The 18,655-nt window shown below is 37.7% G+C and overlaps 1 protein-coding gene across 5 annotated transcripts in view; it reads right to left on the reverse strand.

Moving 5' to 3' along the window:
• The window catches only part of NUF2 (NUF2 component of NDC80 kinetochore complex), a 41,849-nt gene extending 23,236 nt beyond the window's left edge, over window positions 1-18,613 (reverse strand). The window contains exons 1-5 of one of the 5 annotated variants that reach the window (XM_055587229.1): window positions 18,480-18,613; window positions 14,437-14,578; window positions 12,830-12,904; window positions 11,807-11,883; window positions 11,248-11,309 (exon numbers count right to left, since the gene is read on the reverse strand). In XM_055587229.1, coding sequence (XP_055443204.1) covers window positions 11,248-11,309; window positions 11,807-11,883; window positions 12,830-12,904; window positions 14,437-14,559 — 337 coding nt within the window. In that variant the 5' untranslated portion in view covers window positions 14,560-14,578; window positions 18,480-18,613. Of the gene's footprint in view, window positions 1-11,247; window positions 11,310-11,806; window positions 11,884-12,829; window positions 12,905-14,436; window positions 14,579-18,335; window positions 18,452-18,475 lie in introns of those variants that run through there. The other 4 variants (XM_055587231.1, XM_055587232.1, XM_055587233.1 and 1 more) reach the window with 4 other exon arrangements.
• Window positions 18,614-18,655: the final 42 nt, after the last annotated feature.

Here is an 18,655-nt window from a genome sequence, read left to right on the forward strand (position 1 = left end):
AGAATATATAAAAACTCTATCTTCTTGACTCAGTCTTCATGAATATGGTCTATAAATACATTCTGTTTGTTCAGGAAGGTTCAGAAAAGCAATAGTATTATAAGGACAGAAAGGAGAGACCCAAATCAAACTTTTACAGTTGAAAAATAAAATACCTGAGATGAAAAATACAATAGATAGGTTTAAGGGCAGATTATATCTACAGATGAAGGATTAGTGAAACTGAAAACATAGCAATAAAATCTATCTAAAATGAAAGCCAGAGAGAAAAAAATGAATAGAGTATTTAGGAACTTAAGGACAATATTAAGCAGCATAATAAATGTGTAATTAGAGTCCTACAAAAAAGGAACAGTAGAAAAAACTTTTATAGAATAGCTAAATATTTTCCAAATTTGACAGAAACCATAAACATATCCAGGCTTCCCTGGTGGCTCAGATGGCAAAGAATCTGCCTGGAATGCAGGGGATGTGGGTTCAATCCGTGAGTCAGGAAGATCCCCTGCAGGAGGAAATAGCAAGCGACTCCACTATTCTTGCCAGGAGAATTCAATGGACAGAGGAGCCTGGAGGGCTACAGTCCATGACGTCACTAAGAGTTAGACATGACTGAGTGACTAACACACACACATAAACATATCCAAGGAACTATAAACATATCTAAGAAAGGGGGACAAAAATAAAATCTTCAAAGGCACATGATAATCAAATTGCTGCAAACTTGTGATAAGAGAAAGTCTTATTAAAAACAGCCAGACATGAGGAGAATCAAGAGAGAATAACTCCAGGCTCAGTAAGCAGTTAGTCTGGATTATTAACTTTCATGAAGAAACAGCTGATCATACCTTGGACTCACATGACACAGGGAACTGGAGCTGAGGTCCCTAAAAGATGTGGGACTCTAGAAAGGCTACATCCTTAGTGAAATAGTAGATTAAGGGGCGAAAATGCAGGGAAATGACAAAGTTAGTAGTGTTTCTGCATTGTCTCTGTGAGGAAATAATCTCTGAGAACTCTAAATCTTGGACCCACTGCAATAAGGATTTTTATTTTAAACTATATATTTGATCTAAGAACTATCAAAATTAGGCATTTAGATAAAAATTGGTCTTTGACCAATGATAATCCTGAAATAACTTCCAAAAAGAAGATATCTCAGAAGGGATGTGGCCTCAATTCCCAAAGCCAGAGTGTCACAGGACTACTCTGTTGAAGACAAAATTAAATTTATAATCACAAATGCATGTGTGTGTGTGTGTCAAGTACAAGGAAATGTAGAGGAATTGAAACTATCACACAAACATCTATAATAAGGTCATGGGATGCAGCTAAAGCAAAGCTAGAGGGAAATTTATAGCACTAAACATCTATGTTAGGAAAGAAGAAAGGTCTCAATTGATGGCCTCAGCTTCTATCTTTAAAAGGCTGGAGGAAAAAAGAAAGAAAAGAAAACCCAAAGTAAGCATGAAAAAAGAAGGAATAACAATGAGCACAAGAACCAATAAAACAAAACACAGAAATAAAATACCAAAAAATTAGTGAGACTAAAAAAGCTGGTTCTTTCAAAAGATCAGCAAAATTGATAAACCTCTAGCCAGATTGATCAGGGAAAAGTGAATGAATGAAGAAACAAATTATTAATGTCAAAATGAGAGAGGGACATCACTGCTGACCCCAAAGACTGTTCAATGATATAGGAAAAATATGAGCAATGTTATGTTAATAAATCTGCCCATTTAAAGTAAATACATAAACTCTCAGAAAAAGGTAACCTACAAAAGGTCATTTAGTAGCTCTGGAAATAACCAGCATAATACTTTATTTATTAAAAAATAAATTAATTAATAATTCACAGAGAAAACTCCAATCCCAGTTGGATTCACTGGTGAATTCTATCAAACATTTAAGAAAGAAAGAATACAAGTTTTACATAACTATTTCTGGAAATGAAAGAGGGAATCTCTATAAACTCATCCTGAAAGGCTAGCAAAATCTTGATATCCAAATTTGTCACTGCAGTGGCATTACAAAAAAAAATACAGACCAATAGCTCTCATGAACATGATCACAAAAGACAACAAAACATTAGCAAATCAAATTCAGCAATATGTTAAAAAACACTATATCATAACCAAATGGGGTTCATCCTGAATACAGAGTTGACTTAACATTAAAAAATCAAACAATGTAATCCACTAGACTGAAGAAGAGAACTCACATGATTTTCTCATTAGACACAGAGAAGAAATTTAACAAAAGTGAACACCCACTCATGATACAAAATGCAAAGAGAAGTTACTTACCCTGATAAAGGCCATCTAAGAAAATCCTATAACTAACACACTTCCTGATAAAAGCCTAAATGCTTTCCCCTGAAGAATAGGAATAACACAATGATGCATACTCTCAACATTTTATTCAACATTATGCTAGAAGTCCTAGCCACTGCAGAAGGAAAGAATAATAAGTAAAATACATCTAGATTGGCAAGATGTAAAACTTTCTTTGTTCTCAAACAACTGGACTGCCAGTGTAGAAAACCCTAAGGAATCTATTCTAAAAATCTATTAGAAATAAGGTCAACATATAAAAATCAATTGTCTCTCTCCACTAGTAATGACCAATCCAAAATTTAAACTGAAAGAAATATACATCACTTACAGATAAATTTAACAAAATGTATATGACCTGTACTCTGAAAATAATAAAACATAGTCATGAAAAATTAAAGACAACCTAAATAAATGGAGGTAAATACACTTGGATTACAAGACCTAATATTATCAAGTTGTCTCAATTATCCACCAAATGAACTATACATTCAAAGTAATCTCAGTCAAAATTCTAGGAGATTATGGAGGGTAGAGGAGCATAAAAGTGACCGGCTAATTCTAAAATTTATATGAAAATACAAAAGTCCAGAATAACTAAAACAATTATGAAATAGAGAACAACGTTGGAGAACTTAAACACTGCCTGATTTCAATACTTATTATAAAGGCTAAAGTAATCAAGGTAGTATGGTTGGTGCAGAGACAGACATAGAGATCAATGGAGCGAAGAACAAAGCCAGAAATATATATATCAATTGACTTTTTTTTTTATTATTTAACTTTACAATATTGTATTGGTTTTACCATATTGACTTTTTAATGCAGAATCTTTAGCACACTTTAGGTTCACAGAAAAGTTAAGCAGAAAGTAGAGTTTCCATGTATTCTATGTCCTGATATAGCCTACTCCACTATCAACATCCCCCATCTGAGTGGTACCTTTGTGACAAAAGATGAACCTACACTGACACGTCATTATTAGTCAAAGTTCATAGTTTACATCAGAATTCACTCTTGGAATGTACGTAGAAATCTGTACAGATTTTGACAAAGGTATAGGCCTTTTTATTTATTTATTTATTTTTACTTTACAATATTGTAGTGGTTTTGCCATACATTGACATGAATCCACCATGGGTGTACATGTGTTCCCCATCCTGAACCCTCCTCCCACCTTCCTCCCCATCCCATCCCTCAGGGTCATCCCAGTGTACCAGCCCTGAGCACCCTGTTTCATGCATCGAACCTGGACCGGCGATCTGTTTCACATATGATATTATAAATGTTTCAATGCCATTCTCCCATATCATCCCTCTCCCAGAGTCCAAAAGACTGTTCTATACATCTGTGTCTCTTTTGCTGTCTCGCATACAGGGTTATCGCTACCTTCTTTCTAAATTCCATATATATGACAAAGGTATAATGACACAAATATAACACTGTATAACTACAGTATGACACAGGATAGTTTCACTGCTGTAAAAAATCCTCTCCGCCCTGGCTATCTATTCTTTTCCCCCCGCAGTCCCTGGCAAACAATGATCTTTTTACTATCCTCATAGTTTTTGCCTTTTTCAGATTGTCATAATTGTAACAGTACTGCAAATAGCATTTGCAGACTGACTTCTTATACTTAGTGATACGCATCTGAGATTCCTGATGTTTTTTTATTGCTTCATAACTCATTTCTTTATAGCACTAAGTAATATTCCCCTGGCTTGATGTACTATTTCACCATTCACCTACTAAAGGATGTCTTGCTTGCTTCTAGGTTTTGACAATTATGAATAAAGCTACAAAAAGATGTTAGCAGGTTTTTGTGTGGATATGAGCTTTCTAGATGTTTGGATAAATACCAAGGCACATGACTATTAGATCATACAGTAAGAATACACTTAGCTTTGTAAGAAACTGACAACTGTGTTCCAAGGCTGCATTCCCACAAGAGATAAATGAAAGTTCCTGTTGCTCCATATCGTTCCTCAGCAGCATTTGGTATTCTCAGTGTTTTAAATTTCTGCCATCCTAATAGATGTGCAGAATCAATTACTTTTGACAAAAGTGTCAGGGTAGTTCAACGGCAAAAGGATAAACTTTTCAATGAGTGATGCTGGAATACTTTGATAATCATATGCATAAAGGGAAAAAAGGAACCTTGCCCTTTGCCTCACATGATATTCAAAAATTTAGGCATTAAATAATAAAGGCTGAAACTATAATATGCTTACAGCAAAATAAAGGAGTAAAATTTAGCCAAATAAATCCTCGAGGCCAAGATTTTCTGATAGAATGCAAAAAATAGTTTTATGAATGACAAAATAAAAAATATCAGAATATTCAAAACTGAAATACATCTTGTTTTTGAAAAGACATGGTTATGAAACTGAAAAAGCAAGTAACAGACCAAGGGAAAAATCTGTATAACACATATCTGATAAACTACTTGTTTCCAAAATATCTGAAGAAACTTTCCAACTCAATCATAAGACAAACAATTCAATTTTTAAAAAGTAGCTAAATGATTCAAATAGATACTTCACCAAAGATATATGGATAGCAAATAAGCATATGAAAGTTTGCTCATTATTATCTAGCCATGAGGGAGATGTGAATTGAAACCATGAAATATAACTAGACAATCTTTGCGTGCATGCGGGCTCAGTCATGTCCCACATTTTATGATTCATGTAGTGTAGCCCACCATGCTTCTTTCTCCATGGAATTTTCCAGGCAAGAATACTACAGTGGGTTGTCATTTCCTACTCCACGTGATCTTCTCTGACCCAGGAATCAAACCCATGTACTTGTGTCTCCTACATTAGCAGGTGGATTCTTTACTACTGTGCCACCTGGGAAACTCAGAGACAGCCTTTAGCATGTCAAATTAAAAACCTACAGTATCGAGTACAAGAAGGATGTAGAGGAACTGAAACTATCACATACTGCCAACGGCAATGCACTAGAGCATAACGATACAGCCACTTAGAAGAACAGTTTGGCAGTTTCCTAAAAGGTTAAGCATGCACTTACTGTGTAAACCAGCATTTCTACTTTTAGTATTTATCCGGTCTGAATACAGAGTTCCAAAGAATAGCAAGGAGAGATAAGAAAGCCTTCCTCAGTGATCAATGCAAAGAAATAGAGGAAAACAATAGAATGGGAAAGATTAGAGATCTCTTCAAGAAAATTAGAGATACCAAGGGAACATTTCATGCAAAGATGGGCTCGATAAAGGACAGAAATGGTATGGACCTAACAGAAGCAGAAGATATTAAGAAGAGGTGGCAAGAATACATGGAAGAATTATACAAAAAAGATCTTCACAACCCAGATAATCATGATGCTGTGATCACTCACCTAGAATCAGACATTCTGGAATGCGAAGTCAAGTGGACTTTAGGAAGCATCACTAGGAACAAAGCTAGTGGAGGTGATGGAATTCCAGTTGACCTATTTCAAGTCCTAAATGATGATGCTGTGAAAGTGATGCACTCAATATGCCAGCAAATTTGGAAAACGAAGCAGTGACCACAGGACTGGAAAATGTCAGTTTTCATTCCAATCCCAAAGAAAGGCAACGCCAAAGAATGCTCAAATTACTGCACAATTGCACTCATCTCACACGCTAGTAAACTATGCTCAAAAATCTCCAAGCCAGGCTTCAGCAATATGTGAATGTGAACGTCCAGATGTTCAAGCTGGTTTTAGAAAAGGCAGAGGAACCAGAGATCAAATTGCCAACATCTGCTGGATCACTGAAAAAGCAAAAGAGTTCCAGAAAAACATCTATTTCTGCTTTAGTAACTATGCCAAAGTATTTAACTGTGTGTATCACCACAAACTGTGGAAAATTCTTAAAGACATGGGAATACCAGACCACCTGAACTGCCTCTTGAGAAATCTGTATGCAGGCCAGGAAGCAACAGTTAGAAATGGACATGGAACAACAGACTGGTTCCAAACAGAGAAAGGAGTATGTCAAGGTTGTATACTGTCACCCTGCTTATTTAACTTATATGCAGAGCACATCATGAGAAACGCTGGGCTGGATGAAGCACAAGCTGGAATCAAGATTGCTGGGAGAAATATCAATAACCTCAGATATGCAGATGACACCACTCTTATGGCAGAAAGTGAAGAAGAACTAAAGAGCCTCTAGACGAAAGTGAAAGAAGAGAGTGAAAAAGTTGGGTTAAAGCTCAGCATTCAGAAAACTAAGATCATGGCATCCAGTCCCATCACTTCATGGCAGATAGATGGGGAAATAGTGGAAACAGTGGCTGACTTTACTTTTCTGGGCACTAGGATCAAGACCATCCCCATGGAAAAGAAATGCAAAAAAGCAAAATGGCTGTCTGGGGAGGCCTTACAAATAGCTGTGAAAAGAAGAGAAGAGAAAAGCAAAGGAGAAAAGGAAAGACGTAAGCATCTCAATGCAGAGTTCCAAAGAATGGCAAGAAGAGATAAGAAAGTCTTCCTCAACGATCAATGCAAAGAAATAGAGGAAAACAACAGAATGGGAAAGACTAGAGATCTCTTCAAGAAAATCAGAGATACCAAGGGAACATTGCATGCAAAGATGGACTCGATAAAGGACAGAAATGGTATGGACCTAACAGAAGCAGAAGATATTAAGAAGAGGTGGCAAGAATACACAGAAGAACTGTACAAAAAAGATCTTCACGATCCAGATAATCACAATGCTGTGATCACTCACCTAAGCCAGATATCCTGGAATGTGAAGTCAAGTGGGCCTTAGAAAGCATCACTATGAACAAAGCTAGTGGAGGTGATGGAATTCCAGTTGAGCTATTTCAAATCCTGAAAGATGATGCTGTGAAAGTGCTGCACTCAATATGCCAGCAAATTTGGAAAACTCAGCAGTGGCCACAGGACTGGAAAATGGCAGTTTTCATTCCAATCCCAAAGAAAGGCAATGCCAAAGAATGCTCAAACGACCACACAATTGCACTCATCTCACACGCTAATAAAGTAATGCTCAAAATTCTCCAAGCCAGGCTTCAGCAATACGTGAAGTGTGAACTTCCAGATGTTCAAGCTGGTTTTAGAAAAGGCAGAGGAACCAGAGATCAAATTGCTAACATCCGCTGGATCATGGAAAAAGCAAGAGAGTTCTAGAAAAACATCGATTTCTGCTTTATTGACTATGCCAAAGCCTTTGACTGTGTGGATCACAATAAACTGTGGAAAATTCTGAAAGAGATGGGAATACCAGAGCACCTGACCTGCCTCTTGAGAAATTTGTATGCAGGTCAGGAAGCAACAGTTAGAACTAGACATGGAACAACAGACTGGTTCCAAATAGGAAAAGGAGTACGTCAAGGCTGTATATTGTCACCCTGCTTATTTAACTTCTATGCAGAGTCCATCATGAGAAACGCTGGGGTGGAAGAAGCACAAGCTGGAATCAAGATTGCTGGGAGAAATATCAATAACCTCAGATATTCACATGATACCACTCTTATGGCAGAAAGTGAAGAGGAACAAAAAAGCCTCTTGATGAGAGTGAGAGTGGAGAGTGAAAAAGTTGGCTTAAAGCTCAACATTCAGAAAACAAAGATCATAGCATCCGGTCCCATCACATCATGGGAAATAGATGTGGAAACAGTGTCAGACTTTATTTTTCTGGGCTCCAAAAGCACTGCAGATGGTGACTGCAGCCATGAAATTAAAGGATGCTTACTCCTTGGAAGAAAAGTTATGACCAACCTAGATAGCATATTGAAAAGCATAGACATTACTTTGCCAACTAAGGTCCATCTAGTTGAGGCTATGGTTTTTCCAGTGGTCACATATGGATGTGAGAGTTGGACTGTGAAGAAGGCTGAGAGCCGAAGAATTGATGCTTTTGAACTGTGGTGCTGGAGAAGACTCTTGAGAGTCCCTTGGACTGCAAGGAGATCCAACCAGTCTATTCTGAAGGAGATCAGCCCTAGGATTACTTTGGAAGGAATGATGCAGTAAGGAAACTGCAGTACTTTGGCCACCTCATGCAAAGAGTTGACTCATTGGAAAAGACTCTGATGCTGGGAGGGACTGGGGGCAGGAGGAGAAGGGGACGACAGAGGATGAGATGGCTGGATGGCATCACTGACTCGATGGACATGAGTCTGAGTGAACTCCGGAGTTGGTGATGGACAGGGAGGCCTGGTGTGCTGCGATTAATGGGGTCGCAAAGAGTCGGACACGACTGAGTGACTGAACTGAAATGAAAATCACTGCAGATGGTGACCACAGCCATGAAATTAAAAGATGCTTAATCCTTGGAAGAAAAGTTATGACCAACCTTGACAGCATATTAAAAAGCAGAGACATTACTTTGCCAATAAAGGTCCATCTAGCTAAGGCTATGGTTTTTCCAGTAGTCATGTATGGATGTGAGAGTTGGATTATAAAGAAAGCTGAGCGCTGAAAAACTGATGCTTTTGAACTGTGGTGTTGGAGAAGATTCTTGAGAGTCCCTTGGACTGTAAGAAGATCCAACCAGTTCATCCTAAAGGAAATCAGACCTGAAATTCATTGGAAGGACTGATGCTGAAGCTGAAACTCCAATATTTTGGCCACCTGAGACAAAGAACTGACTCATTTGAAAAGACCCTGTCATTTGAAAAGACCCTGATGTTGGGAAAGATTGAAGGCAGGAGGAGAAGGGGACAACAGAGGATGAGATGGTTGGATGGCATCACTGACTCGATGGACATGAGTTTGAGTAAACTCCAGGAGTTGGTGATGGACAGCGAGGCCTGGCGTGCTACAGTCCATGGGGTCGCAAAGAGTCAGAGATGACTAAGTGACTGAAATGAACTGACCTGAAAACCTTTAACTGTGGAAAATTCTTAAAGAGGGAGTACCAGACCTTACCTGCCTCCTGAGAAACCTGTATGCAGGTCAAAAAGCAACAGTTAGAACCGAACATGAAACAACAGACTGGTTCAAAATTGTGAAAGGAGTACGTCAAGGCTGTATATTGTCATCCTGCTTATTTAACTTATATGCAGAGTACATCACGTGAAATGCCGAGCTGGATGAAGCATAAGCTGGAATGAAGATTGCCAGGAGAAATATCAATAACCTCAGATATGCAGGTGACACCACTCTTACGGCAGAAAGTGAAGAGGAACTAAAGAGTCTCTTGATGAAGGTGAAAGAGGAGAGTGAAAAGCTGGCTTAAAACTCAACATTCAAAAACCCAAGATCATTACATCCGGTCCCATAGCTTCATGGCAAATAGATGGGGAAAGAATGGAAAGAGTGACAGGCTTTATTTTCTTGGGCTCCAAAATCACTGGAGATGGTGACTGCAGCCACAAAATTAAAAGACACTTGCTCCTTGGAAGAAAAGTTATGACCAACCTAGACAGCATATTAAAAATTAGAGAAAACACTTTGACAACAAAGATATATATAGTCAAAGCTATGGTCTTCCCAGTAGTCATGTATGGATGTGAGAGTTGGATCATAAAGAAGGCTGAATGCCGAAGAATTGATGCTTCTGATTTGTGGTATTGGAGTAGACTCGTGAGAGTCCCTTGGACTGCAAGGAGATCAAAGCAGTCCATCCTAAAGAAAATCAGTCCTAACTATTCATTGGAAGGACTGCTGCTGAAGCTGAAGCTCCAATACTTTGGCCACCTGATGTGAAAAGTCGATTCATTAGAAAAGACCCCAATGCTAGGAAAGATTGAAAGCAGGAAGAAAAGGGGACGACAGAGGACGAGATGGTTGGATGGCATCACTGACTCCATGGACATGAGTTTGAGCAAGCTCTGGGAGATGGTGAAGGACAGGGAAGCATAGTGTTCTGCAATCCATGAGGTCACAAAGAGTCAGATAAGACTGAGCAACTGAACAACAACAGCAACCTTTATCCATAGAAATGAAAATATGTGCATACACAGATTTGTACACTAATGTTCACAGCAACTTTATACACAATAGCCAAAACTGGAAGCAATTCAAATGTCTTACCAACTGGACAATGGATAAATAAACTGTGTACTTATGATAGACTGCTACTCTAAAATAAAAGGACAAAGTACTAATAAATGCAATCAACGTGGACAAATCTCAAAAGCACTATGCTAAATTAAAGAAGCCAGACACAAAAGAGTATAGTCTATATGATTTCAATTACATGAGGTTCTGAAAAGTCAAAATATTATAGTGATAAAAAGTAGATTAGTGCTTGCAGGTTAAGTGCATGACCAAAGAAACCTAAGTGCAAAGGGGTGCAAGGGAGGTTTGAGGGGTCATGACTGGTGCTGGTCATATAACTATATATACATTTGCTAAGATTTATTCAGTTATGCATTTAAAATTAGTGAATTTTTATTTTGTATAATTTATATGCCAATAAACAACAAAAAAAGTAAGAGATCCAAAATGGGATAAAAAATAAATCTTTATATAGTACACCTAATATCTTGAAACATAAAATAACTTGATTTGTAAATGCTAAAGAGTCAAATAAATTAAGAGACACAAAATTAGGAGAACTTTACCTTTTAATACAATACAATGATTATCATGATTATCAGTGTTAAAAGGTGTTTTCTTCATGGTAAAAAGTAATTATGATATTTGATAAAACTGGTATGATTAATTCATTATGCAACACCACAGCTTGCATATTGTTTGTATTCATAATCTCAAATTTACAGAACATTTTCAAATGTAAGGAGTTAAGAAAAATTAATCAAAAAAAACAGCTTTTCTGTGACTTTATAAAGGAAAAATTTCCAATAATGGGATATTAAAAAATTCATCCTTGAGAATCAAGACACATTTTCTAAATCCAAGTTCCTTTAAGTCTTTTCTTTTTTCACATTATTGATAGAAAGGTAAAATGTTAGATTAAGGCCAAACATTAAAAACTGTTTTAATTTTCACTTACTTGGATATAGAATATCAGCAATCTCAAAGTCATTCACCCGACAGATGGGCAGAAATGAGTCCCTTGAAGATAAAGTGGAGCAAGTATATTGAAAAGTATCTTTTGAATTACATACTAAGTCAAAGAGGATAAACATCTTTTTATCAGAAAGATTTCTGGATATATTTCTCAATGTCAAAGGACTGAGTCAGAAGTCTACTACAATACATAATCATATAGCACTGAAATCTACTTTTTCTGTATATTACACAAGTATTCATGTAATACCAAGGTATAGTTATAGATTCTAATAAACAACACACACTCTTAGAAGTACTAGGACTCTCTAAGATGCAAAACTAACGATTTTAGACTCCCAGTGTCTTAATCCATCAACTGAAAGAACTAAAGTGGGGGCAGTTAGCTGTATTTGCTGGAAATGTACAATTTTGAATGTTTATGGGAGGGAGTAGAGAGAAAAATGGTAGAAATTCCTTTCCAAAGAAAATCATGTCTTTAAGAAAGCCAAATGTAATGTAAATACGAATGTGGACTAAGAAAATAATGACTCTTTACTTACAAATGGATAAACAAATTGCTGACTGGTAAGAAGCCTTCCATTATATGTGGATACATGACTTCAGAGTTCACTGGCATCTAAATGTAATAAATCACAAAGTCCAAATTGATTAGACAAAATGAGAAAAATTTTCAACCTCAAGAAAGTTTAATCACAGATTAAAATCAAAATATATTAACTTGCTGCTACTGCTTACTATCATTAATTTAAACAAACCATGCAGATCCTGGCACAAAACTAGACATGTCACTAATTTTAATAATGCTTAGTTCATAGTGAGTGCTCAATAAAGACTGTTTAAATGAATGAAAAAATAAAGGGGTAATGGTTAGCATTTGCTAAATATCAGGTACTCTGCTAAATTATAAATATATTCTTAACATATATTCCTTCTTAATTTTTATAACAACAGTAGGACAGAGTACTAACCTTATTTTATAGACAAAGAAACTAAGCCTTAATAAGGTTTCATAGCAAATAAATAACAAACCCTTAGATTTTCAAACAATATATATTGAGATTCTACAGATATTGCTTTTTTGTACATCTTCAGTTGATGCCCTGATGATTTAACAATAATAGTAAAGAAATTACAAAAAATAATCTTCCTACTAGAAACACCTAATTTGCTTAAAGCTCAACTGCTTTATTTCAACTGTTTTCAATCTCAGTGCATATCTCTTTTTCTAATTTGGAAGTTCTTCCTGAGAAGAGAACAGTATCTGTGAAGACTTTGTTATTTCTTATTGTAGTCTCTGAAGACAAGCCTGTAAATCTGTGAATAACTTCAGGGAATCAATAACTTGTGTCATCTAGGTCTTCAGTAATAGTTTTAATGCTAGTAAAGCTATCAATATAAATCATTACTACACCTAAGATTCCTTTATAAATGACATTAACTTTAAATAAGCCTTTGATTTTGCTAAAAATAAAGTGAAGAATTTCCTATCCTGAAAACCAATATTCAATGTGAGCAGGAGAAATGCAGCAAAAGAACATAATTTTGCTTCATCTTAAACCCACCATGTAAAAATGCTCCAGTCGGATCCCATATACAATCTGTAAAGCTCGCATGTAGATCATATGCAAGACTTCAGGCTGTAACAGAAAAATAACTTTTAATACTCTGTTGTACCACTATCACCATTACTGTAGTTAACAGATAAAAAGAGTGACAACATTACTCCGTTTCCCTTGAAAAAAATTTTTTTTTTGCCACTTTATTTTTTAATTGAAGGATAATTGCTTTATAGAATTTTGCTGTTTTCTGTCAAACATCAACAAGAATCAGCCATAGGTATGCCCGTGTGCCTCCTGAGCCTCCCTCCCCATCCTACCCCTCTAGATTGTTAGAGCTCCTGTTTGAGTTCCCTGAGTCATACAGCAAATTCCCGTTGGCTATCTATTTTACGTATGGTATTGTAAGTTTCCATGTTACTCTCTCCATACATCTCATCCTTAATTTTTCCATATTTTAAAACACCTTATATACTCATCAGTTTGCTCATATGTGCTAAGTCATATGTGCTGGTCAATAAGATCAGTTGTTTAGGCTTATACACAGAATGATAACAAGAATATTCAAATCCAATCCAGGCAATCTATCCACATTAGGGAATGGAAGAACAGGTTAGTCTTTCAAAACATGTCATCAAACATATGACAAAAATAATGAGGGTGTTTTTTGTTTTGTTTTGTTTTTAAAAAGAACATGGGAAACCTTGGTTGATGCCTCAGATGTTAATTAAGATGTTTAGTTGTTTAAGGGACTACTATGATTCAGGAGGTATACATTTAATAGGATAGTATGGGATTTTTAACTTTCATCTTCTAAATCAGCAATTCCCAAACACTGGCCTATAGAACCTTTTCTCATCCATATACAAACAAGTTTGTTTATTCTGAGATTATTCCTTCCATTTTAAAGGATTAAAGAGTCATCAAGATCAAAAAGTTTAAGTTCTACATCATTAAACCAGGTTTTATTATGTTATCACTTCAAGATGAACACAGGAAAATGGAAGGAGACTTTGGGATTTTCTGTGACACATGAATAGTTCATTTTTGCATTTAACAACTAAAGACATTAAAAAAAACACTATCTGTCAAAACAAGTCAATTCCCCGTTGGAGCATAATGCAAGAAAATTAATATGTAAGCTTCCCAAGAAGGTTGCTTCTAAGCACTTTTTGTGATTGGAAACCACCTGGAGTAAGTTCCTTCAAGCTTTACCAATAAATGATACCTTCAGACCACTACTCCAATAATAAAAAGTTTCAGTTCAGTTCAGTTCAGTCGCTCAGTCGTGTCTGACTCTTTGCGACCCCATGAATCGCAGCACGCCAGGCCTCCCTGTCCATAATAAAAAGTTTAATATACTGTAATACATCTATGGTTTAGAAGCTTTTTTTGGAAGAAAACAACTGCATTAAAGACTTGAATTCCTAATGGGAATGCAGAAGTTGCCCCACATAAAAACAATGTTATTTTAAAATAACTCTAGTTGAGAGATTTTCTCTGGATTAAAGTTACTAGCCTATATCAAACAGTGATATACATGCCTTTCCCCACACATTACAGACCTAGTGTGGCCTGTATACTAACCACTTGCAAAAAGAACCACATTTTACCTTGGGATTTGGAGAAAGATCATTCTTGGAGAGGTTTTTACCATCGGCTCCTGTTAAGATTTTGTTTCGAATATGAACCACAACTTCAGCTGCATTATATCTGGGAAAAGACAAAGTTTCCATCTTGGGAGTCTCCTGTTGGCTTGAAGGAATTAAAAACAAAGGTCAGAAACATGGCACAACCAGCAGTTCTCACCAACTGGAAGCTGACAAATGTAAGGACAAAATTCACAAGCCAGGGTTGAGCTGTATTTATGGTGGTGCTATCATCAAACCATCACACATCCTAGTAAGGTGACATTAAAAACAAATATACACACACGCACACACACACCACACACACACACACACACACACACACATATATTCTAAAATATTCTAAAACAGCTTTTATTCTAAAGCAACACAGTCATTTTCTAATTTAACTATACTGTTTTCTTTTTCATGGGAAAGAGGACTTAGGTTGAACAGACAGATGAGAAACTATGTTTTTTGTTTTTTAAAGTTTGGGAGGCAGAGTTCAATAAGATCCTGAGAATTAATCTTCAAAGTAAAATATACAGGTAACACTATCAGCAGAATCTATACAAACAACAGCAACATAGGGTAAATAATTAATAAGCTGTACTGTACTCTGATTTGACATTCTATTTAATGACACACAGTGAGATGATTAATAAGGTTTAAGATGTAAGCAGGACAAGAGAGAAAAAAACAGAGTACGAATAGAAGAGCTGTAAGGGAGGAAAAGTCATCAGTCATGTCATCATCACTCTGCAACACCATGGATTGTAGCCCACCAGGCTCCTCTGACCGTGGGATTCTCCAGGCAAGAATACTGAAGTGGCTTGCCATCCCTTCTCCCGGGGATCTTCCTGACCCAGGGACTGAACACAGGTCACCTGCACTGCAGGTGGATTCTTTACCGTTGGAGCCACCAGGGAAACCCATGAATAGCTGTAACTGGCAGGAATTCCAATCACCAGAGTGAGAACTTGAAAAACAAAATAACAAAAAAACCACTCCCTACCATGTACTTCAATAGTGAAATATTCACACCTGTGTCCTCCTAGAGCAGTTGTTCTCACAATTTTGGAGACACTTTTGGTTGTCTGCACTAGACTGAGGATCCTACTGGAATCTAGTGGGTAGCAACCCCAGCATGCTGCTAAACACCCTGAAAGGTGATTGACAAATAACTTCCCAGTTCTGCTTAAACATCTAAAACATCACAGAATTCACTCTCAAGGCAACTTTTTGTCCACCTTAGTATGGCTCTAATAATCAGATAACTCTTTCTAATACTATACAGAAATCTGTTTGTTATAACTCATCTTCTGGTCCTACCTCTTGTCACTACAACTAACTAGAATTTATTAATCCTTGGTCACATGACTTCACTTTCAAAAATGTGAAGAAAGCTATCATATCTCTCTACTTAGTCCTCTCTGATCTAAAGTAAGTATAGTTTAAGAATACCCACTCCATTTATGACTGTTTTAGAAACTATCATTCTGCTCACTTTCCTCTAAAACTATTCCATGAGTGTCTTCTTAAAATGTAATGCTCAAACTGAACATAATACTCTAGATATGGTCTGATTACGGTGGAATATCAATACAGTCAGCAACAGTCACTGCTGATCTAATGCTACTATAACACTTACTGACAAACATATGTGTGTGTGTGTGTGTGCATCTGACTCTAAGTCCCAGAACTTTTTCAACGTAGCCCACTTCTCCATGACTTCTTACATGACTTTGTAGTCCACAAGCCAGGACTTCTCCATGCTCTTTTTACATAACTGATTATTTGAACCTTAAGGATTTGTATTTCCTATGATTGAATTTCCCATTATTCCTATTTCATACTATTGAATTTCATAATTTGCATTTCCTATTATTGAATTTCATAATTCCAGACTTTCCTTCTATCAGTTCAGTTCAGTTCAGTTGCTCAGTCATGTCCGACTCTTTGCAACCCCATGAATCGCAGCATGCTAGGCCTCCCTGTCCATCACCAACTCCGGGAGATCACCCAAACTCATGTGCATCGAGTCAGTGATGCCATCCAACCATCTCATCCTCTGTCGTCCCCTTCTCCTCCTGCCCCCAATCCCTCCTAGCATCAGGGTCTTTTCCAATGAGTCAACCCTTTGCATGAGGTGGCCAAAGTATTGGAGTTTCAGCCTCACCATCAGTCCTTCCAATGAACACCCAGGACTGATCTCCTTTAGGATGGACTGGTTGGATCTCCTTGCAGTCCAAGGGACTCTCAAGAGTCTTCTCCAACACCACAGTTCAAAAGCATCAATTCTTCGGCGCTTAGCTTTCTTCACAGTCCAACTCTTACTGTCAGAATCTTTTTGTATCCAGATTCTGACACCTCACATGTTATATGTCCCTTTTACCATTAATATGCATTCTGTATTTTCATCTAAGTCATAGATTTAAAAATCATTGCCCAAAGACTGCAGAAAAAGTCATTTTTCCAAAACAAACTATTAATATATCTGGATCAGAGATTATTCCAATAGAGAAAGAGGTGCAAAATACAATATCTTCATAATTATTATCACACATCTCTCCCTTCTAAAGTCTTGAGCACTTTGCTATCAGGTTAATCTGCATAGAACAACAAATGCATCAGGTAACATCTTTACAAAAATAATTACTTGCCCTACCCATCACATCAAATTCAAATGTTTCTGCTTGGCTTTTAGAAACTTCCACAATTTAATAACCTAATCAATTTTCTGTTACAAGTTAGTCTCCTCCAGGACATTTCCCAAACTTCCAATGTTTCCCTTTGAAACCACCTCTCCTATCTAACTTCTATCTTTCTTTGATAGTACAATTTCAGTTCCAATTTATTCACGAGTGTGTGGAGAGAAGGAGGGAGAATGGAACAGGGAGGAGAGGGAGAGAAAAAGACAGGTGGAGAGGCCTTCCAATCCAGTTTGAGCTCTCTGGTGAGATAAAGTATGCTAAGTCACTTCAGTCGTGTCCGACTCTGTGCGACCCCATAGACGGCAGCCCACCAGGCTCCCCTGTCCCTGGGATTCTCCAGGCAAGAACACTGGAGTGGGTTGCCATTTCATTCTCCAATGCATGAAAGTGAAAAGTGAAGTCGCTCAGACATGTCCGACCCTCAGCAACCCCATGGACTGCAGCCTTCCAGGCTCCTCCATCCATGGGATTTTCCAGGCAAGAGTACTGGAGTGGGGTGCCATTGCCTCTCCGAGATAAAATATATAAATGACCTATTATGTAAAGTAGCAGGCCATTTACTGCTAATCACAATATCTTCATAATTATTATCTCGGTGTCCCATTATCTGCAACACCACAAACCAGCGCACAGTAGGTTCATTTTTCTAAAATAAACTAGATCGTGGAAATCAAAACCCCAGGGAACCGCTGCTAAACAAAGAGAAAAGAGTCCCAACCTCAAAAAGTTAAGTTTCCTGAAGTTATTCAGGGAAAAATGATCGTGCCATGCACGCAAAGCGCTATATATACAGCGCCCTCTTCCTCTGACTTTTGGATTAAGCATGATATTTCTAATATCACACCACAGCTTGGTCCAGTGGATCGCAAAGAACACGACCTGGCGACTGAACAACAAAAACAACATGATATTTTAGCCTTTCGATTTTTGGTTTTGACTTTGGTTAAGCGATGTTTGAGTAACGGAGATTTATGACAGCATCTTGAACCCCATTATCTTCTAAATAAATCGGTTAAAAACATAGAAATACAACCTTCAACTGACCAGCTGGACCTCAAGTTTCTTTTCGAGTAATCTTTGCTGTACCAGACGGCAGACAGTCGTTTCGTAGGAAATGAGTTCAGATTGTTTTGGGGACTAAAATCTAACCAAAACGACCTATGCGCTCACCCGCACCACCCAAAGGCGGGCTTCTGTAGCCTCCTCCCCATCGACGCGTGTAACGAAAACACTGTCAGGCCCGTGGCTCCAGAGCGAGAGAGCACACACTGTCTCCCGGACTCCGTCCACGCGTGTCTCTTTGCTCTCACCTACCGCAGCAGCCGCCCACAGGACGGCGGCGAGTCCGTGGAGCAGCTACACGCGAAGTCAAAAGTCAGCAAACATCGACCGTTGTCAATTTTCAAACCAGCCGCCTCCTCCTGGAAGTCCCTCCCCGTTCCGCCCCGCCCACTTCCTGCGCTCCGATCGCGCCGGGTACCGGTTGGGCT

Source organism: Bubalus kerabau, chromosome 6 (assembly GCF_029407905.1).
Source record: "Bubalus kerabau isolate K-KA32 ecotype Philippines breed swamp buffalo chromosome 6, PCC_UOA_SB_1v2, whole genome shotgun sequence".
Lineage (NCBI taxonomy): Eukaryota > Metazoa > Chordata > Mammalia > Artiodactyla > Bovidae > Bubalus > Bubalus kerabau.